Source organism: Falco cherrug, chromosome 4, assembly GCF_023634085.1.
Source record: "Falco cherrug isolate bFalChe1 chromosome 4, bFalChe1.pri, whole genome shotgun sequence".
Taxonomy (NCBI): Eukaryota; Metazoa; Chordata; class Aves; order Falconiformes; family Falconidae; genus Falco; species Falco cherrug.
The window spans coordinates 28,324,046-28,348,863 of record NC_073700.1 but is presented as its reverse complement, the minus strand read 5'-3'; the positions used below and the strand labels follow the sequence as shown (position 1 = coordinate 28,348,863).

The following is a 24,818-nucleotide window of genomic DNA, read 5'->3' as shown; positions in this document are numbered from 1 at the left end:
CTGTTTGCTCATCTGCTGGGTTCCCCCTGCAATTGCCCAGTTCATGAGCCTGTTAGCTAGTTTAAAACACCATAAAATTTAGCACAGGGAATAAAAGAGGGGTCTCCCTCTGGAGCATATGGACACCAGCACCTGTGTGGAGAGGTTCAAACAGGGTGAAGGCTGGAGCAGGAACCCACCAGGCTGGCAAGGAAATGTGCCCGCAGGTTCCCACCGTGGGAGTAGCTCTGTGCACATACACACGCGTGTTCATGTGGATGTGCATGCCTGCATGTGTGTATGCTTGTGTGCATCCATATACGTGCATATGCACATGCATTTCCAGCCCTCTGCATCCCACAGGGACAATGTTGTGTCTAGGTGGGAGAAGCCTGGCTGGAGACACTAATCCCTGGGGATTTGGCTGGGTTTCATCAGCACAATGAAAATCACACATTTGCACACCCTCGTGTCCAGGCTGCCTCTTGGGAATAGCCCCTGGCCCGCACCTTGTCCCAAAGCATGCCTGCAAACTGGCACTGCTGTCATGGGGGCTCGGCACAGGGGCTTTGCTTCGGGTGGCCAGATCCAGCCTGGCTCAGCCTTTCCTGGCTCAGAGGAGCCGCTTTCCGCCCCTGAAATAGCAACTCAGATGATGTTCACAGCAGCTGGAGATGATGATGCAAAATGCTCGTTATCCAGCAGGAACAATTAAGACTTATGGCAATTATCTCCGCAGTACTGAGAGACGCTGGAACGGGCCGGCCGGCAGCCAGCTCCCGGTGTAATCCCCGGGTGGGAGAGACACAGGGGCCAGCCTTGCCAGGAGCTGCCATCGCCATGGGAGGAAGAGCAAAACGCAGCAGCAGCAGCAGCATCCGAAGGGCCTCCTGCAGTGCTGGGAGCACTGGTTTGGGGCAGGAGTGAGAGCAAGGACAGGCAAGAGTTTATCTGACAGCCAAACGCCCCTCTCTAATGACATTTGTTTGCATGATGAAGTGGGCACGAGGAACTGATGAAATGGGCTGAGCCACGCTGGGTTTAGAGGATGGTGTTACGGACTGAATTGCTTCACATGATGCTCCGGCCTCCCTCCCTGCCGGCTGCCATTGCGGGAGAAGCCAGGCTGGGCTCAGCGTTATCTGTAAGGTAGAAAAGGGCAAAAGCTGGCTCCAGGCTGGATCGAGCCATAGGCATCCGATGGTCACCAGGCTGGGCAGCAGCTGCTGAGCTGGGCTTTAGGGCACGTGCCTTTAGGGGGAAAAGTCAGTCTTCTAGCTGAGAAATGCCCATGGGGTAAAGGCACAACAGACAACTTCACTCATTTCTCAAGTCAGAACAACAAGGAGGGTTTTTCTTTTCCCCCTTGACATTGTTTGAAAACCTTATTTTGACATTGCTAGCATGAAGCAAGCCCTGCTCCCCGACAGCTGCTCGGAGCCAAAACCGCAGACCGATCCCAGCCTGATAAACAACTCCTCCTCAGATAAATCAGAGCATGGCCAGGATGGCGAGAAAGCTTTTGGGCCGGATGGGATGTGGCTGAGCAAAAGATGCCCTGATGCCCAGGGGGTGGCCAGGAGTGAGCGAGTGGGAGCTGGAGGGAAGCAAGGAGCCTGCTCTAGGAAAATCCAGGCCATTTTCCATTGAAAACTTTATCTGAGGCAAACATGCCGTCACATCCTGGCCTTGCTTGTGCTGGAAGAGCCAGCAGAATTCCCGGGAAAGCTTCACTACCTGGTTAGCAAAACCTCTCTGATATGCTTTGTTTATTAGCAGCTAAACATTAACCCCTTGGCAAACAGGGCTCCTTGGGGCCGCAGCCGTGTGACCGTGACAAGCCCCATGGGCTGCCAGCCCCAAAAACAGGCGAGAGCTGCCAGCACTGCTGAGGAGGGGGACAGGCTGCCCCAGGCAGGGTGACAGGAGCACCCGGGGGTCCGGGCTTGGCTGTGGTTGCGAAAGGGAGCCCAGGGCCGGGGAAGAAGGCCATGGCCTTGGTCCTGCAGAAATGCACCTTTCCCCAGATCGGGAGAAGGATTAAATGGTTTCTCAGTGGAGGTGGATGGAGACTTTGCCGTTTCCCAGTGCCTGGATTTGCAAGGGAGATGTGTCTCCCACAATGCCAAGCGCTGCCCCAGAAACCCACTCACTGCTCTGGCATATAAAACTGCAATTCCTCAAGGACACCTGATTAATCTTCCAAAGCCCACGTAAAATTTGTCTGTTTTCAGTAATTAGGCCAATTATCGTGAAACTGTATTTGCAATTAGAGCAAAGGACAGGCTAAAATCTGAACCTGATGCCTTTTCAGTGGTGCCAAAAAAAAGTCTGAACAACGCTTCTTTCCTCTCCCCCTGCATTAAATAACCAAAGAGCAACACTTTTAAGTGCTCAAACATAAGGTAATGGCTTTTGCTGCCACACTTGAAGGGAACCTGACAAACACACAAACAAAGCCTGACCCACTTTAGCAGAATAAGAACTGCACCAAGAAATGGAGCAGGGATTTCACTAATGTCCTTAAAGCAGCCCTATTAGCAAGTCTTTGCTACAAGCATCCAGATAAATTTATCTTGACAAATGTGTCCTCTGAACAGAGGGAGCTGTGAAACCCACCCTGTGCCCACGCGCAGGGCAGTGCTGCTCTGGGACCCAGGGATGCACGAGCGCAGGGGATGCACACACACACAGGGATGCACGCACACATATGGATGCACGCACACATATGGATACACGCACACATATGGATACACGCTCACTTGCAGGGATGCATGCACACGCAGGGATGCACGCTCACACGCAGGGATGCACGCTCACACGCAGGGATGCACGCACACACAGGGATCCACGCACACACAGGGATCCACGCACACACAGGGGTGACACTCACTCGCAGGGATGCACACAGGGATGTCTGTGTCCAGGGACACACAGGTAGGTGCTGTCCCGCTTCATCACCTGCCCAACATGCAGGGTGTGCATCCAGCAGGTCAGAGATGCCCTAGGCTGGGCACTGGGCACTGGTGCAGGCTCTTGCAGCATTGCTTCAAGGCCACGAGTACATATCAAGAGCGCAAACACCGCTGCCTCGTGTTTTGCAGCACGTGTTGTGTGGCAAACTCATTATTTGTAAATAAAGGCAGGGACATGGCTGAGTCACTGCGCCGCAGGAGAGAGCCAGCTGGGAGACGGAGCTAGTTTTGCCCGGTGGTAACAAGGGCACATCCCCCCCGCAGGGGTAGGTTTCCTCAGGGACACCCCAAATTCACAATCCAAGCTCCTGCCTTGCTTCTGCGAGGTGACTTTCACCCCTTTGCACTGGGTGGAAGCTGAGGCTGGGAGTCTCAAGCCCGACTCTGGGATGACCTGGTGGGACCCTGCCAGGACTGGTGGCTCCCAGGACCCCCCACCCCGGGATACCCCAGCGCTGCCCAACGGAGACAGTGAGCTTCAGAAACGCTTGCACCCAGAGATGGGCCAGGCTGGGGGCTGCGGCTGATCCAGCGTGTTTTCCCGGATCCACGTTTCTGCGTAGCTGGCGTTGCGCAAGCAGCCCTTGGTGCCAGCCTTGCCCACGCACTGGCATGGGTGCCTCCCCATGGTGGCACACAGCCTGGGCCAGCCTCCCTGTTTGCTCAGCGATGGGGTGGCACCAGTGAACGAACGTCACAAGATCGCCGGGCACTCCCTGTGCCCTTGAACCATCCCCATGCTCCCTCCGAGGCTCGGTGCACCGAAGCGTTGGCCTTCCCGGCCAGGCCAATGCGCTGCAGCTCCGACACCCAACCCCGAGCTACAAGCAGCTTGGCCAAACCTCCTGTGCCACCTCTTGTCCCAGGCTCTGTCCTCTGTACTGGGCTGCCTGGGAGAAGCAGCCACTCTCCTCAAGGACAGCATCTCCTGGGCCATGGGATGACAGCCCTCCTCCCCACGGCAGCCCTGGGACGGGGCACTGCGGTTTTCCCAGCAGCAAGCGGCTGTGCCAAAGCACGGTGAGCTCCCGGAGGCACCAAGGTGCTTGGGACACGTTTGGTGCTGCTTGTTGATACCAGCTGGATCTTAAACACCAACAGCACCTGGGGCACCAGCAGCTCTGGGAGCGCGTGGTGATGCAGGGCTGCATGTCCCGGGGCAGCCAGACCTCCAGGGCCTAAATCTCTTTGGCTAAAACATTACTTCAGCGGATGAAGCTTGACTTACGACCTCCCCAGTTCCCATCAGCACCCCCCAAGAAGTCTGGGACACCAGGGTCCTGAACGACATCAGGACTCAGAACAGAGCCCAAGACCAAATTCCCATCTGGTCAAAATTAGGGGGATCTTGGCCAGGAACCTGAGCAGTTGCAGGATCACAGCCACGACCTAAAGAAAAGGTTCAGCGTTTCTGTGCTGCTGACCACAGCCAAGGACTGGAGCTGGAACTTCTCATTCTTATCACCCCATCCCAGGTGGCCACAACCCTGACAACACCTTCCCGACTTAGCAATACAGACTTATCCCAGCACGGCAGCACAGCAAGACTTAAATAGAAAATCAGGCTGACGATGCAGTGCAGCAGCAGGAGGAAGAGATAAAGTTCAACCTGGTGATAGCCACACAGTAAAAAATTTTAACAGAGCTGGTGGCAACAGCACAACAAGCTCCAGATGGTCCGGCAGCAAGAAGTGGAGCCCAGTGAAATGCCAGACCATCAATATAAAAATGTGAAGTCATTGTAAGGAAACAGTGAAAGGCACAGTCACCTGGTGCTGGATTAAGTAACTGGTGGTAAATCCCTCAAAAGTTACCTCTGGAAGCAGACAAGAGGTGCAATTTGTACAGAAATGACAAAAAAAAAGAAAAAAAAAGAAAAAAAAAAAGAGTAACACTGGTATCGTAAAGGAAACAGGCAATAACAAAAGAGGGTCTGGATATAGAATATTTGATCAGCTGGTTTTCAGGCTAATGGGTTAACCAAATGTCTGGGTGAGCAGCAAGTATGCATGATGGTTTTAAGATGCCGAGATCAGATGGTTTGGAGACATTTGCACATTTCAGAAACTGGCTGTCCAGCAAGTGAATTATACAAAGAGCCACAATCAAATGCGAGGAATGGGTTGATCATTTGCACTTCAGGTTTATTACCAAATCCAGGGGGAAATTACTCTTTTCATTCAACACTAAGCAATTTTGTTCATGTTTTAGCTGCCTCACTAGTTTTCATAGGTTGCTCATTCAAACCCTTCTGCTGAGGAACTGACAGCGGGTAAAAATAATACAGACTGAAAATGAGGTAGAACTGCAGACCAACACCAGCTCCACAGAACAGCAGATGGTCACACAGCCCTTCCGTTCGAGATGGAGACCCGACAGGCCTGCAAAGTGACATGGATGAAGAAGACCACACTGTGGGCAATATCTAATAGGAACTGCATTGCAAGGAAATAACCCAGGCCATCAGTCACCCTGTGAGGACAAGGGTCTCACAACTTGGAGCTCCACAAGGGCAGGTGAAGATTAGGGCACACCAGCACTGCTCCTCGCCTGAGGTCAACACTTGTCAGCATGTCAGCTGGGTCTCACATCCCCCTGCAGTCCTCACCAGGGATCGGGATACACCATCATGGTACAGACAACAGCTCTACTGTGCCCCTCATACAAGCTGACACTCAAATGGTGACCACACAGTCTCACCCAGCCAATTCACCAGCATCTTCAGTGATGGAGGAGCCTGTCAAACCACAACCCTACCACAAAACATCTTCACTCTCCCCTGGGCTTGCCACAAGATGTGACAAGCCCCAAAGGAGGGAGATGGGTCACCTGAGGGAGCTGGAGGAGCCGTTCCCACAAGACAGGGAAGGTGAGAGGCAGGGACAAGGAGGCACACTAACTAGATAAAGCTGTGTGTTTCAGTTGCTGTGGAAACACATGACCCAAAATGGGAACTGAATGACACAAAGAAATGCTGATTGACAGGGCTTTAGGTACGGCTGAATGGTATCTGCATGTTGTCACCTGCTCTGACGACTGCCTCACTCACCCACAAGAGGCAGGCGCCCAGCAGCCTAGCAATTATCTGCCCTCCTCCATCAAGCCAAGGGGAGAGTTTAAGATGGCACAGTACAGAGAAAAGCGTCCCCCACAGAGCCTGAACGAAGCCTTGCTTTAGAAACAGCCCATAAAAAGTGACAGAAATGAACCTCTCAGCTCAGCTCCATACAAAGGACACGGCATCCTGTACCTCCTGCTTGGCTCAGTCAAGGAGCATAAATACCACCAGCCTCCCCGCAGGGATCTGCCCAGCAGGACCTGGGCTCCCCCGGGCTCCTTCCTCCTTCGCACATTCCAGCATCAGCGCCTGAGCCAGGCTCTATTCCTGACAGTAGGAACAAAGTGAGCGATTACATCTGCTATATTTAGAACAAACAGTCAATACTCCACATGTTTAAATGGTTACCAGCATTTTCATTTGATATATAAATAGCTTCTGTTTGCTTTTTCAAAAGAAATTGGTTTAAACAAGAAAATTGCCTTCCCAGTCATCCTCGGCTCATAACTGAGCAGAGGGGCCTATTTCAAATGAAAAATTAAATTATGCATTTTCTCTAGGCCAACTCAGGAAGAAAAACTCATGACTGTGGCTGGTATTATTAGTGCTGCAATCCTTTGTGTTGACAGAGGGGTTTAAAGACAGCCACAGCCATTTGCTGAAGCGAACTCTTGAGGCCGTTTGGTGCAGAGAGGCATCACCCTCCATCTCCCAACCTTGACCACACGCCATCTCAAGCCGCCTCTTCCACCCACAGGTCAGTCACGCCAGAGCCCCATTTCTTCCCCGTCTCCCAGCTTCACAGCAGCCCCAGCCCTGACACCAGATTTGTGTCTCTCTCCCTCCAGATTCCTCCAGCTTCCAGCTCAGGCTCTCAGCCAACGCTCCAGCTTGCTTCCCCTCCGACTGATGTCAGCTGTGCCTCCTCTCTTGGGCAGAAAGCCTGGTCACACATAAGTATCCATCTTTAAGGCATTACAAAGACCACGTCCCTGTCACTCAGCCCCCTCGACATATTGTCCCCAGTTGCATTAAAGTCAAACTAAGGACACCAACTAATGAAAAACCACAGCAGAAAGCTGGGATCTAAAAGCAACAGCAAAACCCTGCAGTGTTACTGATTTAACACAGAATATGTGATTTTTCCCCTAAGATTTGGCTCAAAAAGGAGGGATGCACACAGGCTCAGCTCACTGATCTGCGTGCAATGAGGGGCTGGGAGCCCTTCTCCTTGCCCTGCCCTCGGGGTGCAGGACCCTGCGCTCTGCCCTTTCTCCAGCCTCCCACCTCCGCGCAAAGCTCAGTCCTGTGCGGAGCAACGCGCCAGCGGGGTGCGAGGGGCCTGGCTGGGAGCGGGGACTGCTGGGGGGCACAGGGGCACGGCCCAGGCTCAGCCCCAGGCCCAGCTGTCCCTGGCCCAGGCCCAGATCCCGGCACAGGCCCAGGCCCAGGCCCAGGCCCAAGCTCAAGCTCAAGTTCAGGGGAAGGCCCTGCCCACACCCCGGCCCAAGCTCAGGGGAGGCCTGCCCAGACCCCGGCCCAGGTTCAGCGGGAGGGAGGCCTGCCCAGACCCCAGCCCAGGTTCAGGGGGAGGGAGGCCTGCCCACACCCCGGCCCAAGCTCAGGGGAGGCCTGCCCAGACCCCAGCCCAGGTTCAGGGGGAGGGAGGCCTGCCAGACCCCGGCCCAAGCTCAGGGGAGGCCTGCCCAGACCCCAGCCCAGGTTCAGGGGGAGGGAGGCCTGCCAGACCCCGGCCCAAGCTCAGGGGAGGCCTGCCCAGACCCCAGCCCAGGTTCAGGGGGAGGGAGGCCTGCCAGACCCCGGCCCAAGCTCAGGGGAGGCCTGCCCAGACCCCAGCCCAGGTTCAGGGGGAGGGAGGCCTGCCAGACCCCGGCCCAAGCTCAGGGGAGGCCTGCCCAGACCCCAGCCCAGGTTCAGGGGGAGGGAGGCCTGCCCAGACCGCAGTGCTGGCCCAGCCGAACCCCAGCCCAGGCGCAGGACCAAGCTCAGGAGAACGCCCAGCCCAAACCCCGGGCCAGGCCCAGGGCCAGGCTCGGCCCACCTCCCGGCGCAGGCCCGGGCCCGGCGCAGGCCGCAGCCCGGGGAAGGCGCAGCGCAGGCGTCCGGCGGGGCGGGAAGGGCGGCGCGGCCGAGCTCCGCCCCGCTCCGTCACTGCGCGGCGCCGCGGCCCGGCCGGGGTCCGCCATGGCCTCGGGGGGCGCCGCCGCCCGCGCCGCCGAGGAGCCGCCGCCGCCCGAGCCGCCCGCCGAGCAGAAGCCGCCGCCGCCGCCGCCCGCGCAGGAGGAGTTCTCCTTCCTGCCGCTCGTCCACGACATCATCAAATGGTAACGGCGGCCGCGGCCACCGGGCCCCCCGCCCCGAGCCGGGCACCGCGGTGCGGGGTTGCCCTGCCCCGGGCCCGCTGATGACACCCTCGGAGTGCCCTGGACGGGGAGCAGCGCCGTGCGGTCCCCCCTCGAATGATGCTGTGCCACCCTCGGCATCCTCAGGGTGCCCTGGGTCCCGGGGGGGCAATGGGATCCTCCTCTGGGGGTGTCCTCCAACCCCCAGCATCTTCAGGGTGCCCTGGATGGGGAGCAGGGCTACACCCCCCCCCCCAAAAAAAAAAATGATGCTGTCCCACCCTAAGCATCCTCAGGCATCCCCTGAGTGGGAAGTGGGGTTATGGGGCTTCCTTTAATGATGCTGCCCCACCCTCAGCGTCCTCAGGGTACCCTGGCTCCCAGTGGGGCAATGGGATCCCCCTCTGGGGATGTTCTCCAGCCCCCAACATCCACAGGGTGCCCTGGGTGGGGAGCAGGGCTGTGGGGTCCCCCCCTCAAATGATGCTCTCCCACCCCCAGCATCCTCAGGCATGCCCTGAGTGGGGAGCAGGGCAGTGTGGTCCCCCCTTTAATGATGCTTTCCCACCCTCAGCATCCTCAGGGTGCCCTGGACAGGGAGTGGGGCAATGGAATCCCCCTCTAGTAATGTTCTCCAGCCCCCAGCATCCCTGGGATGCTCTGGATGGGGAGCTGGACAGTGGGTTCCTCCTTCTGATCACGCTTTCCAACTGCCAGCATCCTCAGGGTGCCCCAGGTGGGTAGCAGGGCAATGAGGTCCCCCCTCTAGTAATGCTCTCCAACCTCCCAGCATCTCCTTGGCCCTTTTTCTCCCAGCTGGAATTCCTGGGAATAGTGTTAGAGGGAGCTGGCGCAGCCCCAAGTGCATCTCCCTCTGAGTCACACCAGTACCTCGGTTGGTGTTTGGGTCACCTGGGCGGTGCAGGTGCTCCCACGTCCCAGGGACAATGCCCCACCGGTAACAGCCAGGAAGCAGGAGTGTTGTACTTGTGCTGGGTTATCACTCCAGATAACTGTACTGTTTGGCTGATAACAGCCTCAAAAAGTACAGGCATTGCTGGAGCAGGAATGCAGCCGGTTTCTGGGGACCTGCAAAAGGGAGGATGGCTTCTGCAGTAGTACAAGTTAAATTGGTCTCTTCCCAGTTCAAGATAAGTACTGTAGGGGTAACAGATCCTGAGAACTGTGACATTTCTGGCTCAGGATAACCCCTTTAGAGATGCTTGTGTGAAGTCCCATTAGGGTCATGGCTGTGCCTTGAAAAGCCATCCAGGCCAGCTCTGTGCTCTCACCTGGGCAGCCTGCAGGGTGAGGTGGAGGGCATGGGAAGCATGAATTCCCTTGTTACTGGTTGTGGGCCTGGCTGCCCTTTCCCTGTGTGCTTATTTAGGAGCTGAGGCTGGTTTGTGTCCCGCTGATGTTTCACTCGTATCAAGGATGTGTGAAAGGTCAGAGAATTTCACCCTTAACAGCTCTGCAGCGTGAGCCATGGCAAGGAAAGACTGAATATCCCCAGACAGATTGGTCCAGAGGCAAAACATGAGGGCATGAGAACGCAAACTGTCTGATTTCCCTCTGTTGCCCCATTGTGCTGGGGGAACTTGTCCCCGACCTTGCTTCTGCCTGATCTGTGCAGACCACAGAAGTGAGGTTAAGCCCATTGCCAGGTACGCACATGTACATAAGCAAAGTGGGCAGTAGCCATGGGCTGAGACCTCCCAGATTCCTATACGTCACTGAGCAGGTCACGGTGACCCACAGATGACAGTCCCTGGGATATCTTGTGCCCTGTCCCACTGAGCCACCCACTCCTGCTACCGTGCTACCTCCCTTGGCTTCATACACGGCATTTTCTGGGCAGCTTGAGCAGATGTAGGTACGCTGAGCAGTGCTGCAGACGTGTAGGACCACAGAGGCAAGTGGTGGGATGTGTTGCCTCATGTCCCTGACAGATGGCAAATGTATTATCCTTTAACACTGCCACTAGTCACAGAGCCCAGCCCTGCTGTTTTGACACTGACTCAGCCATGAAGACACATCTCCAAGGTGACTCTGTGCTCAGGAGCCGCGTAAATTTGCTTACATTCAAGGACATGTGCTCTTTCCTGTTGTTTGGGTCTGGGGAAAGTTTTCCTAAGCAGGGCTTGCTGATATTTTCAACCTTGTACAGTCAAACAGCATTGCCGCTGAGGTCCCAGTGCGTGGCTCCGCTGGCAGCTGGTTGTGCTGGTAGAACGATGAACACTGTCCCTAAAGGCAGGTCTTACACACAGTCGGTCAGCACTGCCTGTGGCTGGACGTTGCGTTGAATCCTGCTTTATTGCAGGCAGCTGCAGTCTCTTCCCACATCTCCTTACCCCTGCCTGTCCGTGCCCTCAAAGAGGGAGTTGCTTCAGTGGCTTGATCCAGCAGGAAAACCACCCATCAGAGAAAAAAACAAGCCAACGAAAAATGAAATAATTATTCCTTTGGATCAACCAGCCGGACAGTCAGCTGTCAATTCTCTATGTGTGGTGAAGGGAACAAGACTTGGGGAGACGTGGAGCAGGGAGGACATCCCTCTCAAAGCCAGCCTGCAGCTACGGGGGATTAAAGACGGTGTCAGCCCATGCCTCCCCAGACGTGCCATGGGGTTGTGTGTGCGCCTGTATTTTTCCATTGCTGACCTGACCGTGAATGCCTGCATAATGGGGATACATTATAGTACCAGCTGCATTTTTATTTAGAAGAGAGTAATGAATATTTTGTTCCAACAGGCTTTTGAAACAAACGGCGACCATCTGGTTAAAAGTTTCGTTCTCAGCCGTGTCATGATTCCCCAAAGTTATGATCGAGCACCTCTCTGCCCTGGTCATGCCAAGCAGATTTATTTTTAGGTCTGGCTATTGAACAGGCTCCCAGTTTTCAAAGACCATTAGAATCCCGCTCTTGTTATTAATAGGTGTCCTGGAAGCAGGGGCTCGTATTTGCCTGGAATCGGTAAAACGTCTTGCTGGTGCTAACAAAGCTGAGGCAGATACTAATGAGGGTTTGAGGGCAGACATTGCCTCAGACAACACTGAGCCTTGAAAAGCACAGAGCTGGCTGCTGAACCAATTGTGCTGCTCTTAAAAAAAAAAAAGCTGTCGCTTCTCTTTTATTAGGTATACATCCCCAGAGAGTCGTTTTAAAGCCCCAAAGTACCATTTTCTCTGCCATTGGATACTCTCTGATACTTTGGGGAACAGTTTCTATTTTCTGCTGTCAAGCTGTTTGACTGCATTGATTTATTTTTTTTATTTTTGTATTACAGCAGCAACGGGTCATGGGTGAGACTGAGATCTTTTTTTCCAGGTGCCTACACACAACACACATATGTAATCTTAACTTCCCCAAAAAGAGATATGGGAGTTCAAACAAGAGGAAGAATTTAGCCTGCTCCGTGGTAATGTTTTAGAACTGCAGGCCAGCTCCTAACACAATTGATGGGTCCCGAAGTAACCGGATTCTGTGCTGGAGATCAGCAGGAAACCAGTTTGCCCCAGAGGCTACCCAGGCTGTATATCTGTCTGTGTCCATTTTATTGGGATAGGTGAATTACCAAGGGCAAAAGTTTCCCAGTAAATTCCAGTTTAAGCCCTGGTTGTACTGGAAATTACAGTCACCCCCGTGGGCTAAAGGGGTGTTTCCAATAGGAGAATTTAACAATATCTCAATTTCCTCTCTGCAGCATGGACAAGGACAGCCAGGATGTTCACCAGGTGCTGAATGAGCTCAAGAACAAGTTCCAGGAGATGAGGAAGCTGATCAGCTCCATGCCTGGCATCGGTGTGAGCCCAGAGCAGCAGCAGCAGCAGCTGCAGAACCTGCGGGAGCAGGTCCGGACCAAAAATGAACTGCTGCAGAAGTACAAGAGCCTTTGCATGTTTGAAATTCCCAAAGAATAGGAAGGGCACAGCTCTGCTCTCCGGGTCTGAGATACCTCCTATCTTGGCTGAACAGGAGAGAAAGAGGTGGAAGAAGTTTGCTTTTCTTTCTTGTATGCTTTTTCGGTCATGTTGCTCTGAAGTTGTGTCTGAGTGGATCACAGGCACGTCACGCTGAACCAGAACACTGTGTGCTTCACATATGGTGATTACAGCAGTATGTTCACTTTGATCTGCTGCAGGACTGTGCATTTATATATGCATCTGTTTCCTCTCGGGGTGGGGTTATTTTTTGTACATGCAAGCAGGAGACATTATGTTTTCTCCTTGCTAAGGGTCAAAGTACCTGGTGGTTAACTTCAACAAGAAAAAAGGGGGCATTTTCTGCATTTTTTCCCCTTAAAAGTGGACAAATATAAAGAGAGCATAAGACAGAAGCGTGAGCTCTTTGGCCCTGCTCCTGGAAAGGGTCTCTGGGACACTTTCCAGTCTCTGTGTGTTGAAAGAGGAATGATTGCTTTCAATTACTTCTGTATTTCTCTCCGTTTTTTTAAACAAGTGATGATTGTGTCTGAGATGAGCCAAGTAAAGATTTAGAAATCCCAGACTGCCCCTCTTGTGTATTCACTGAGTGGATGTGGGCTGAGCAGGGGCAGGATTTTGGCAGCACAGAGGATGTGCATAGCCTGGGCACAGCTCCTGTGTCTTTACATCACTTTTTTGGAAGCAGGGACTGCCAAGGAAGTGGATTTTGGTAGGCTTTGGGTGTGTAAGTCTCCTTGGGTGAGTGTGTCTTGTAGGCAATACGTTGTGTATCTTGTTAAAACACAGGAGGGCAAGCAGAATCAAAACAAAGGGCTTAAATGATAAGAGCTTTCAGTTATTCCATATGAGAAAGCAGTCGAGCTCAACACGATGGGTCAGTTGCACATCCAGAGTGCCCCAGGGGCTTCCCACAAGCACAAGCATTTGTGTGGCTTGAACGTTTGCCAGTGGCTGATGGAAAGCTCTTGAATGTTGTATCACACTCGGATGGATCCCGGGGCTCCCTGCCTGCTGTCCTTCTGCTGATAGCTCTTACGGTGACAGATGACAACCTGGTAAGCAGCGCTGCATCTCACTGACTAACGAAGGTGTGACAGGACCTTGAGTCTCATGGTTCTCTCAATTATCTTGAAAGAGGGTGCAGGTCGGTAGCAGAAGAGGTGAAAAACCAGCTAGTGAAATAGAGTGTCTGTTGAGAACCAGCACCAGAGGGTGCCTTCAAAAGAAGAGAAGTGAGGTCTGGGTTGGGTTTTCCTTTCCTAAACCAAAAGGCAAGTAATTCTGCTTGTTGATAGCGGGGATGGTTGTGACTCACCTGTAGCCTAAGGATTGCTCTGTCCCGCTGGAATACTTTACTAGTACTTTCTTTGGGAAGGTGCCAGTGTGTAAACACTGAGAAAAGCAGAACACCAAGATAAACAAAGCACAATGTACACTCTTTTTATTACTGAAATTACCTTTCTGCCAGCCATTGCCTGTCCCAGCTCAATAAATTCTTGTGTCTCATGCCTGGATGGTGGTTTCCCTTTTTTTGCCAGTTGCTGTTCCTGTGAAATCGGGGCATATGCAGAGCTGGAAGAAACAACATGTTTCCAAAGAAATGTCTGGCACTTAGCACAGGAACAAGTTAAGTCTGTCAACTTGAATCCAAGTTTCAAACAAAACTGAAGTGGTTTGGTTTGCAGTCTCACTCACCCACCTTAGTTTTTGTGGCTTCAATAGATTTTTTTTTTGCCATTAATGTGTATTAAATGTAGATCTGATCTGCCAATTGAGGGGAGAGCAGGGACTGAAAATGAACTGAAAGACAAGCTGGAGCCAGAAAGAGCTCTTCCCCCTTTCCCTTTCACTTCTAGCAATGATTACTGTGACTTGTTATTGGGAAGAGATTAGAAACCATCAGATGCAAAGGTGACCTTCTGAGCAAAGTACTTCCTTTACTCATGTTGCAAAATAAAAACAATATCCCAGACTGGGTGCAAATGAATCACTCTCTGTTGACATCATTAAAGTGTGCTTAGTTGATCGGGAAAAAGCATGAAACACAATCAGCTCTTTATAACGAAGTGATGTCAGTTAGCTTGGTCTCTGCAGTGAATGGCGTGCCAATGCCCGGCGTGTCATGGGGCTGGCAGGATCGTCACTCAGCGTTAGTGAAGTGAGGAAAGAGTCCTGGCTCGGTCACCCGTTTGAGTAACTAACTGTGCGTGGCCCCTCGTTACCCTGTGTGGCAAGAAATCTGCTGCTTGCAGAGGCGGAAACCTTTGCACTGGGAGTCGAAGAAAATGGGGTAATAAAGGGATTGAGCTGAGGGGCTGTTTTTAGCAGCTTGGAGTGGGGCTTAGGTCTTTGTTCAGCAGGATCGGGTTTTGCTAGGGGGCAGGGTGAGGAAGCAAAGGCAAACCCACAGGTGTCATTTTAAAAAGATTTTATTAATTTGTAGAAAAAATAAAACATCAAGTTTCACCCACAGTAGAAACACTTGAAGATTTTTTTGTTCATGTCAATGACAAGCAATACCTACATAAAGTGCCTATTATTTTCTTATTTTAAAAAACCCTTCCTCCTCCCCCCACCTTCCCCAAATCTTGCAAATCAGACAAGACAAATGTAAACAAGAATCAGTTTTTTGGTCCATCAGGGCTGTAACTATGCAATGTCTTTGCAACAGCTTAGGAGTGTCTTCTGCACGTGTTTTGCAGACACAGACGAACACACGACACAGAGCCAGAGGCCGTGCACAGCTTCTCAAGTTAAAAAACAACAACAAACAAACAACAAAAAACCAATCCCAGAGCCCCAGGCAGGTGCTGGCAGACCCCTGCCCTCCCACCTGAAGGCAGTGCCCGAGGCTGGGTGGTTTGGGAGGGAAAGAAACACCAAGGTCCGTGCCCTCCACGCTCAGCCCCCCAGCTGGCTGCCCAGCAGCTCACTCTTCCCTGTCTCTCTGCCCAGGAGGCTGGTCCCAGCGACACCCCCCTCCTGCCCCCCAAAGCCTCCCCCTTTGCATCCCTCGCTCCCAAAATGCCCCCCTGGGGGAGGGAGCCGATGAAAGTGATCCCTGGGGAGGAGGGAGGCTGGGGAAGAGGCGACCCCTTCTTTGCCTGGGGGGGCACCTGCCCACCCTGAGTCAGTTCAGAAACGAGCATCTTTCCCCCCTCCTTTCTTTCCTTCTTTCCTTCCCGTCACAGGGTGAGCGGAGGCTCCTAGCTGATCACGCAGCGGTCCTTCTCCTTGCTGTGCCCACCACCGATGGCCTTCTCTCTGATGTACATGAGGTCGCTGTGGACGCTGGGCCGCCGGGCGAAGGGGGCCACGATGCCGTACGCCTCCTCTGTGCTGCCCCGGCCCCCCTCCTTCAGCAGCTTTTTGCCTTTCAGCGCCTTCTTATGCAGGATGTCGCAGTACTGGACCGAGACCTTGCGGTGTAGGTCAGGGCTCATCTCGCTGGGCAACTTGGCCATGGCGAAGAGCGCCTGGAACATCTGGTCCAGGCTGCTGTTCTTCTTGGCCGAGATCTCGAAGTAGGCGCATTTTTTGGGGTCCCCTCCCACCAGCTGCTCAATCTCCCTGGGTTGCACCTCCCGGTAAAAGTCCCGGTCGCCCTTGTTGCCGCAGATGACCAGGGGCACCTCTATGTTCTCCTTGGTTTTGTTCTTCAGGCACGACTTGGTCTCCAGGATTTGCTGCTTCAGGCGCTGCACCTCCTCAAAGGAGTCCCGGTTGTCCAGGCTGAACACAAGGATGAACACGTCTCCTGGGGACAAAGAGGGAACGTGAGATGGTTCCAGGGGTGGGGACACACAGAGACCCACTGCCTAAGCCACACGGCGACTTGGGGAGGGAAGGACCAGGCAGCACCCGGGTCCTGCATCCTCCTGTCCACCCCGTGCAGGGTGCAAAGTTGCCCACTCCCTGCACACACAAAATCCCACCTCCCGGGACTGGAGAAACATCCCCAAACTGGGCAAGAACCCCTGAAAGCTGGCAAGGGACACCCCCCCCTTTCTCCTGGCACTCCCCAGCCAAGTACCTGTGAGGATGGAGAGGCGGCGCATGGCTGGGAAGGGGTGGTTGCCTGATGTGTCCAGGATGTCGAGCTGGTAGACCTCCCCGCGGATGCTGTAGAACTTGCGGTGGAAGTCCTCGATGGTGGGCGTGTATTGCTCCTCGAAGCGGCCGGTGAGGAAGCGCGAGACGATGGCCGTCTTGCCCACCTTGGAGGAGCCCAGGATGACCATGCGGTAGCAGTTCTTGGCAGGGATGCTCAGCTCGGCCTCGCTGGGACACATCTTCTTGATCATCGCTGCCAGTTTCATTGAAGCCGGTGAAAGTGCAGCTTGCGCGGAGAGGAAGGAGGAGGAGGAGGAGGAGGAGGAGGAGGAGGAGCGGGAGGAAGGCGACGGCTGCCCGGCTGCTCAGCCCCTCTCCCCTCGCAGGAAAGGCCGGTGTGAGCTCTGCACGGCCGCCGCCGCCGCGTTATATGGAGGCAGCAGCGACCGCCCCTCGGCGCGTCACGGCCCGGGGCGGCGGCGGCTGAGTCAGTGCACGGCCCCGCGCGCGGCCCGCCGCCCCCCGCCCCCCGCTCCCGGCGCTGCCCAGCCCGGGCCCGTTCGCAGCCCCGTTCGCGCTCCCGGTCCCGTTTGCCAGCCGACCCCTTCGCAGCTCAGCCCGGGGCCCCGGTGCGTTGCAGCGGCCCCGCGGGCAGCCCGGCGAGGGGCTGCGCACCCCTGCAGTGGGACCCCCGGCCGCAGGGACCCGGGGCGGGGGCTCCCGGGGGGTCCCAGCCCGCCCCCCGCTCCGGTGAACGCTGCCCGTGCCGGGGCGGGAGTGCAGCCACCTGCCCCGCAGAAAGACCAGAGAAAAGACCCTGGTCGGGGCGGGGCCGGGGCGGGGGCCGAGAGCGGCCTCGGTGTCCCCTGAAGGGGGCGGCTGGCCCCGACCCCAGCCCCGGGTGCCCAGCGCAGTGTCGCTGCAGCGCCCGCTCCGCCGCTAGGGGGCAGGCGAGGGCGCGGGCAGGGCGGGCAGCGCGGGCAGGGCGGGCAGCGCGGGCAGGGCGGGCAGCGCGGGCAGGGCGGGCAGCGCGGGCAGGGCGGGCAGCGCGGGCAGGGCGGGCAGCGCGGGCAGCGCACCTGCAGTACCGCTCCGAGCAGGGCTGGGGATGCTTGGCCTGGGGGCATGAGCCACGGCACAGGGCCCAGCGGGGGCCGTGGGGAGGCAGAAGAGGAGGAAGGTTGCTGGAAGGGATGCAGGCGCAGTGCAGGCAGCCGCGCTGCTGCCGGGGCAGGCAGGGTGCATGGCTGCAGCCGCGCTGCTGCCGGGGCAGGCAGGGTGCATGGCTGCAGCTGCGCCGCTTGATCTTGGGTGCTGAGTTCTTGGTTGCACTGGAGCGGGATGCAAGGGCCAGCCCCGGCAGCCGCCCAGGGCTGCGGGATGCCTGCAGAGGTGCTGAGCTGAACCAGCACCTCCCTGACCAGCAAGATGCAGGCGATAGTCCTGGGAAAGTGGGAATGTTGCTGCTCTGAGGGATCTCTGCACCATCGATGAGTGAGAGACAGAGCCCAAGGAAAGCCAAGCTCTTCTTTCACATCAAGCTGATGTGAAAGTCAATTAAAAACACCTGTGAGGATCTATTAGGAAAAAAACCCAAAAACCCCAAACCCCCAAAACCCCAAAAGGTGACACTTAAATAAGGTTCAGGATAGCAGAAGCCTTACCTACACACCAAGACAGATGTCAGGGACAGGTAGAACACACAAATTTGTGCAGCACGGTGTATTTCATCAGCACTGCTTGGGAAACGGATGGTGCTGAGCTTTCCATCTCCCCCAGGTGTGGTCTTACACTTGGATATTAATTTAAACACTGTCCAAAGGTTTACAGAGGAGTTGGAGTTGTTGTTGGGGGGGGGGGGGAAAGGGAGGGGTGATTCAAACAGCCCCTCACGGCCCCATCCCTGCCTGCAGGGAAGCATCCAGCCTGGCAGCAAAGGCACAAGGACACTTTGGGGAGAGAAAGTGGGACAGCTTCCTATGTTTATTGATCTGTGTGTGAGACAGCGAAGGAGTTTAACAGCCGATTGCAAAGCACAAATGTATCACCCCAAAATAACGACAAGATCATTTAATTGAAGCAGTTGATGGAAAACAACAGGGGGAATAGGAAGCGCCAACCTCTGGGGGGACAGACAAATCAAATATCTCGACTGGCGTTTATTGCTAACCGTACAACTATTAATAGTGCCAGAACAGGTAAAAATAGCCAGCTTGAAGTCTGCTCCTTGGTTAACAGACTTCAGCCACGGAAAATCCATTTGCTGCCTCCAAAAGGCTCATTGGCGACAGCAAAGGCAGAGCACACCACAAGGCAAATGTGCCGCCAGGATCCCGTGGGCTCGGCTCAGGGGTGCCATCCTGATGGGGACACCCCAAAAGCAATGGCAGGGACCCTGGGCAGACGGAGGAGAGCTGATGGCTGCGGGAGCTCCGGGGGAGGGAATATGGGCACTGCCTGTGCTATTCCAGAGCCCAGCTCCTTGCAGTCACACAGAGCTTAAGGAGAGGAGCATTACAAGGCATTAGGCTGAGTCCCCCCAAGATCATCTAGAAACGTGTCTCATGGTGGAAGCAGAGCACATTTGCCGGGAGCTGGCTGCCAGTGACTGATGATGCAGGACCCACCTCGCTGTGAGGCAAAGCCTTCCCACGGTTATGACTCTGCTAAAAATCACCACCTATTTCTGACCTGACTGCAAACAGCCTGAGTCTTAAGCAGGGGCAGGCAAAATAGCATTTTCCCCACGGCTGCCATACCGCCTGCACAGTCTGACCCTGCCCTTTGCGGGGTGTTTTGCTCCTCACCCAGTTTTGGAGGATACAGGATCTTTCACAAAGGTGCTCGGTACAGCAAGAGCTGCAGGCAGACTGCTGTGCGCAAAACCCAGTGGCTGCAGACACCTTTAATGGAATCAAACACCTTCAGCACACATCAGCCCCCCTTTTCTTGCTGTTCCTCTCCCTACCTGCACCCTCCTGGGGTTTACCAGCCACCTGCTGAGGGACAAAACCCACCCAGTGACCACGAGCAAGTGGCTGAGGGAGGGAGATTCCATGAAAGTCACACAAACATCCCAGTGACAGAACATGCGACTCCTCAGGGTCTGGCTTGGACGAACTGTGCAAGAGGCAAAATAGAGCTCACAGCAGCATCAGCCTCGCAAAAATGTAGGAAGCAAGATGTACCAGGAGGCAGGAGTGTGCACCACGCCGCCTGGCCCAGGGACAGGCGAGCGGGGGGATACTTGGAAAAGAACAATGACATCAGAACATGGCTTTGATTTCCGAGTGTGCTGCGGAGCTGGGAAGTATCGTCACCCCAGGGTCGAGCTGGCCTCGGCTCACAGCTGGGTCCTACGGGTGCAAGCGGTGAAAAAACCCAGGCTGGAAGGGCTGTTCCTGCCTCTCCCGCCCCGGCACACGCAGACCCCGCAGCCTCTCCCAAGCTATGGAGAGGAGCACATCCGACTCGAGCTCCTTACCGTTGCTCTTAGGTTGCTTCGCATCCTACCAGGGGTTTGTCCCCTGCACAGCAGCACACAGCATCCCTGGGCTCTGGACCAGGGCTTTGGGAGCACGCACACAGAGCCAAGCCTGCCCCCCAATTCCTGTTTTTCCACTCCCAGACAGGGACCTGGTCTTCAGACAGGCCCCCCCTCCCAGTTTGTGTACAGCACCCCGGCGTGCTGCTTGTTAGCCCGCTCACAAATAACCAACATGGGCTGTGCGTTTCCCAGCGGCTACTGGGGAACAGTGGGGTCTTGTGGGACCCCAAATCCTGCCTTGGCTGCTCTCCTGGGACGAGAGAAGGAGCAAGGGGCTGGAGGAAGAGTGGAGCAGCTGGGTATGGAAGGGAAAGGAGGCTTTAGCTATAGCTCTTGCTTGTCCCCCTGGGAAAAAGCATCTGATTAAATCAAGATGCAACATCCAGGGTTGCTATTCATTCCCTATATTATTAGCTTGTCTCATTTTATTAAATCTCCTTTAAGGCTTTTCAGAAGAAGCACGTAATTCACAACATATAATTTTTCCCAGATGAGATATGATGCAGAAGTGGGCTGCTTTGTCGCTGGGGACCAGGGGGGTGGGTTTATTTGTTTCCTTCCCCCACCCCCTACTTCTTTAGCAACACTTTCATGTCTCTTGATTCCTTTTAGCATTTGGGATTTGATTAAAAGAGAACCTGAAAGCCTGAGACATGCCTTAAATCCCCAGTTCCTTGAGTCATCCAGGCAAGGGGTGGTGAGAACTCCCTTGGAGACACCATCCCTGTGCCCAGCACGATGCAGCTCCCGGAGCAGCCTTGTGCTGTGCCGTGGTCTCCGGACTTTCTGCATCAGCTCCCCTTCTCCCATCTTTGGTGTGTGTTTGCTGCAATAAACTCGCCAGAGTCCCAGGGATGGGGCTGCAATGCCGGTATCGCAGTGCAAAGCCAGGGAAGTGGTGTTATCCAGGGGCTCACTCGGTGCCACTGCTTTCCTTACCGGCAGCACAAACACGTGCTGGATGACCAAGCATGTGGTGAGCGCTGGATTTCTGCTGGCACCACACCGCAGGGGGCTTGGTTCCACTGCCTCACACCCCAGGGACAGTGCTCTGCTCTCCAGCAGAGGCTGTGGAACCATCTCCACTCTGAGTGCACCCAGGTGACATGAACCCATTGTCAATAACCATGAGGCACAGCTGGGCCAAGAGCTCCATACAGAGCAGAACTGGGGTTCCCCAAGCCAGGGGCAGCCTGGGAATCCTCTGCTCCCAGTTTCCATCCCACCTCATGCCAGCCTTTTGCCCACAGTTTGCTCCAAGGCAGCAGCATGCTGCCAGCATCCAGCATGGACAAAAGGCGTTTGCATGTCCTGGATGTGTCCCCAAACTCGAGTGCCTTCTGCTCCCTTCCAGAGAGCAGCAGCCTCCCTGGGATTAGAGAGAAATGTCACCTGTAACTGGAGATGGGCAGCGACAGGGCCCCGAATATGAGGCACGGCGGAGAGGGAGGCTCTGTGACCCCAGCGGTCGCATTGCTACAGATTTCAGGTGGGTTCCCTCCAGCTGCCAGGGTAGGACAAAACTCAAAGCCCAAGAGGAGGTGCGGAGCCAGCTGGGCAGCAACGGATGGAACCAGCAGAGGGATGCGCAGCCAGTGCCGAGGGCTTGGAGCCTGGAGGTGCTTTGCGTCTCGGTCCTGCATGTGCCCCCACTCCTCCGGCGGCGGGGTCCGGAGGGGGCTGAGGGCAGCGCAGGGCTTGAGGCTGGGGGTGGAGGTGTGGGGCGGGGGGGCTTGAGCTGGGTGAGGGCTGAGCCCAACACGAGGACCCTCGAGGCTTCTCTCAGCCTTGGTGCAGCCCAAAGCAGGACACAGGCAGAGCTTGGCCCCGACATTGCCTTCCTGGGGGGCTCTGGCTGCTCTGCCTCCCCCCTGCAACCCTGATTCAGAAAGGAACCGCTCGGTAAACAGTTCCCCTCTGAAGAAAACGCAACATGGGAAAAGCAGCACATTCCTAGGATATTTTTTTTTTTTTTTTGAAATAAGATCCAAGGAGGATGCAGCACAGCGTGGCCAGCTCACTGGCTGTCCCGGGGTGGCTTTTTAGTGTGGAAATTAAAGAAAACAGCCTTGTAACTTGTCCTCTGGCACATGGCGGGAGCTCCATGCGTAAAGACCCCTGGGGTGGAGGGCGGAGGTGGGCCGGGGTGGGGTGGATGGTGTCTCCACACCGTCCCTCAGGGGTGATGAGAAGGGCAGGGGGAATGGTGGGTATGGGGCGCTGCCCTCCCTGGGCTGGGGGTCATATTGAAGCATCCCCTGGGCACTGGTGAGGCGGGGGCTGCCTGCATCCACAGACCCCAGAGCAGGAGCCTGCCAGCAGTGACTGTGAGGCTCAACCCTCGCTCTACTGAGGCAGGACGGATCCTGGTCCTGCCACAGGCATTTGTTTAGGCTCCAACACTGGTGGTTTCCCACCGGGAAATAGCTTCCCACCAGGGCGCTCTCCCATTGCATTTCTCTGTGACCATTTAAAACCCAGACTGCCTTCCCTGCACAGCAGGGACAGAGGGGACTGATTTATTCCCCCCTAAAGGTAAGTCCTGCTGTGTCTGCCTTCCCTGGATTAAGGGGTCCCTGATAAAGCACTCAGTGCCCACACTACCCCGAAAGCCCCCATACCACCTGCACTCAAAGCTCATCTTTGCTTTTGCATCAAATCCCAACCGCTGGCAGACCAGGCAGTCCCCCCTGCCCACGAGCGGCTGTGCAGGGACTCAGCCCCAGCGTCAGGATGGGTGCGGGAGCCACTGCCAGGGTCCTGAGCCCCCGTTTCCTTCCCTAGCCAAGCGTGACCAGCAATCCAAGCCTGGCAGGAGCCCAGGGACATGGTGACTTCTCCATCGCTCCACCAATGCGACACACGCTGCATCAATTGCACCATGTGTTTACTCTCCGTTCCCGGCTAAGCATGTTTGTTTGCCACCGAAGGGCCAGTGGCCGTTCTGTGAAGGCAGTGCAGCAGCGCTGGGTGAAAGCAAACAGGGGTGTGGGTTATGGGTGGTCACAACGGAGAGCAGGGCCTTTGGGGAAGTGTCCCCTGTTCTGGAGGTCCCCACCATCAGGTTGCCTTCAGGGAAAAGACCACAGGACACAGACTCCATCTCCCAAGGTGTCCCTGGATGAAGCATCCCACGAATGTGGAGCTGGGCCCACATCACGTGCCCGTCACTGGGGCTGTTTGGGTTCGTATGGGTGATCCCCCCTCCCCAAAAAAACCCACACGCCATTTTGGGAAGGGGAGACACGTCCTGGGGAGTCATGCAAGTGGCCACGTGGAGAAAACCCGTGTGGAGCACGAGGGTGGGCACAGCCACTGTCGGGGGCTGTGCACCAGGATGGGGTGAGCTGAGGCAGTGCGGCGTGATGGACGTGGTGATCCAGCCGTCCCTGCCAGGCAGGAGTTGTGATTTAACTAGTTTCCCCTTTCCTGGTGTTTGCTCTGGAGAAATGTCCCGAACATCAAGGGAGGCGTTATCTGCAGTATCTGCACACAGCCTCCTGTGCAGCATTTCCCAAGGCTACAAACAAACCTCCTTGCCAAGCTCAGATGGGCCCAGCAAGCCCCACACTGGATTTTGAAGCTGTGAAGTTACAAAACCAGACCCATGACCACATTTCCAGGGACTCTGACTGGTGCTCGATGCCTCCCCAAGAGCTGGAGGGATGCACCTACCCATGCCAGCATGGCACCAAGGCTGCAAGCCGATGGTCCTGGGGGTCTGACAGCGCAGGTCTCTCCTTTGGAAGCAGAAGCAATCTCATCCTGACCTGGAGGCCATGAGGTCCACCCCTGCATCCATGCAGGATGTGGCCCAGCTGCAGCCAGGTGCTGGCCCTGAGGATGGGAAGGAGGGAAATAGCTGCGACAACCCCAATGCTTCATGCTCAACCTGAAGGTTTCATCCCCACCCTCTGTAAACTCCAATTCTTAGAAATATTAGGTGATTGGAGAGGAATCAAATATTTTCCCTTGTAAGCAAGGACAGCCCCCCAATACTGTTAAACAATATAACTAATGATCTCTCTGTGTTCTCCTCCCCGCAGCCCAGGCGAGCAGCACAGCACCACTGGGGACTGGCCCTGGCCAGAGCCCAACCCCCTGCCCGAGGGACAAAGGTAGGCTTGGACCCTGTGAGATGGGCTTGAACTTCACCTTCCCTTCAGGAAGAGAGCAGATGCCTCTGAAACGTCGAACTCCAGCTCCACAGCAGCCAGAAGCAGCTCTGCGAAGGCTTGTTAATCCGTGCTGGCTGCTGTGGCAAGAGCTACTAAAAACGGGGATCTGGCATAGTCCCACAACAAACCCTGTACAATGCAAAGCCAACACAGAGCGGCTGGGAAGTGGGAAGGGTTGGGTTGGAAAGAGCAGGTCAAGGGGGATGGAGTCCGTGAAGCCAGCCCCGGCGCAGCACCAAACTCCTGCGCCTTTGGGATGCTGTGAGCACAGGAGGGAAAGCAGCTCCGTCACCGGGGTTTATGGTGACAGACACCCATTTTGGTGGGGCTGATGCTGGCTGGGGATGGGAATGGTACCACTGGTGTCCCCCTGACCTTGCAGAGGGGACAGGGAAAAGTGTACACAGTCCCCAGACTGGGAACAAGACAGCAAAAATACAGCCCTCGCTGACTTCTTGTTAAGAGCAATCCTTCCCGCAGCAGCACGTGTCTCTTCGGTAAATACTGATTTCACCTCTCAACAAATCTGAATTTATTTACATCAGAGACTTTGAGCCAGGACTGGCAACTCTGACATAAATTGTCTGAATAATGCAACGTGTCCTCTCCTTGCTGGTTGCTATGGGTACTGGGCTGTTTTAGCCTCCATCTAAAAACATTAACTGTGAAGGGGATGTGGAAACTTATCTAAAAATACACTACTATGCCCAAGTCT

General features: G+C 55.3%; 2 protein-coding genes and 2 long non-coding RNA genes across 5 annotated transcripts; 2 read left to right on the top strand and 2 right to left on the bottom strand.

Moving 5' to 3' along the window:
- Positions 1 to 5,073: 5,073 nt before the first annotated feature.
- LOC129735981 (uncharacterized) lies at positions 5,074 to 8,147 on the bottom strand. The gene is made up of 2 exons (XR_008732025.1): positions 8,075 to 8,147; positions 5,074 to 6,955 (listed from the first exon to the last, which is right to left on the bottom strand). It is a non-coding gene; the product is annotated as an uncharacterized LOC129735981 (long non-coding RNA).
- Positions 8,148 to 8,168: 21 nt separating this feature from the next.
- MED9 (mediator complex subunit 9) lies at positions 8,169 to 13,839 on the top strand. Its single transcript, XM_055709031.1, has 2 exons — positions 8,169 to 8,357; positions 12,085 to 13,839. Exons 1-2 carry the CDS (start codon positions 8,218 to 8,220, stop codon positions 12,299 to 12,301), a joined length of 357 nt encoding a protein of 118 aa, XP_055565006.1. The 5' UTR covers positions 8,169 to 8,217; the 3' UTR covers positions 12,302 to 13,839.
- An 899-nt stretch (positions 13,840 to 14,738) lies between these two features.
- RASD1 (ras related dexamethasone induced 1) lies at positions 14,739 to 16,779 on the bottom strand. Of its 2 annotated transcripts, none has more exons than XM_005435670.3 (2): positions 16,359 to 16,779; positions 14,739 to 16,082 (listed from the first exon to the last, which is right to left on the bottom strand). In XM_005435670.3, exons 1-2 carry the CDS (start codon positions 16,642 to 16,644, stop codon positions 15,532 to 15,534), a joined length of 837 nt encoding a protein of 278 aa, XP_005435727.1. In that variant the 5' UTR covers positions 16,645 to 16,779; the 3' UTR covers positions 14,739 to 15,531. The 2 variants fall into 2 exon arrangements, with proteins under 2 accessions (XP_005435727.1, XP_055565005.1); XM_055709030.1 differs by having other exon boundaries at positions 15,763 to 16,011.
- Positions 16,780 to 18,358: 1,579 nt separating this feature from the next.
- Positions 18,359 to 24,700, top strand: LOC114014928 (uncharacterized). The gene is made up of 2 exons (XR_008731978.1): positions 18,359 to 23,109; positions 23,972 to 24,700. It is a non-coding gene; the product is annotated as an uncharacterized LOC114014928 (long non-coding RNA).
- The last annotated feature ends 118 nt before the right edge of the window (positions 24,701 to 24,818 follow it).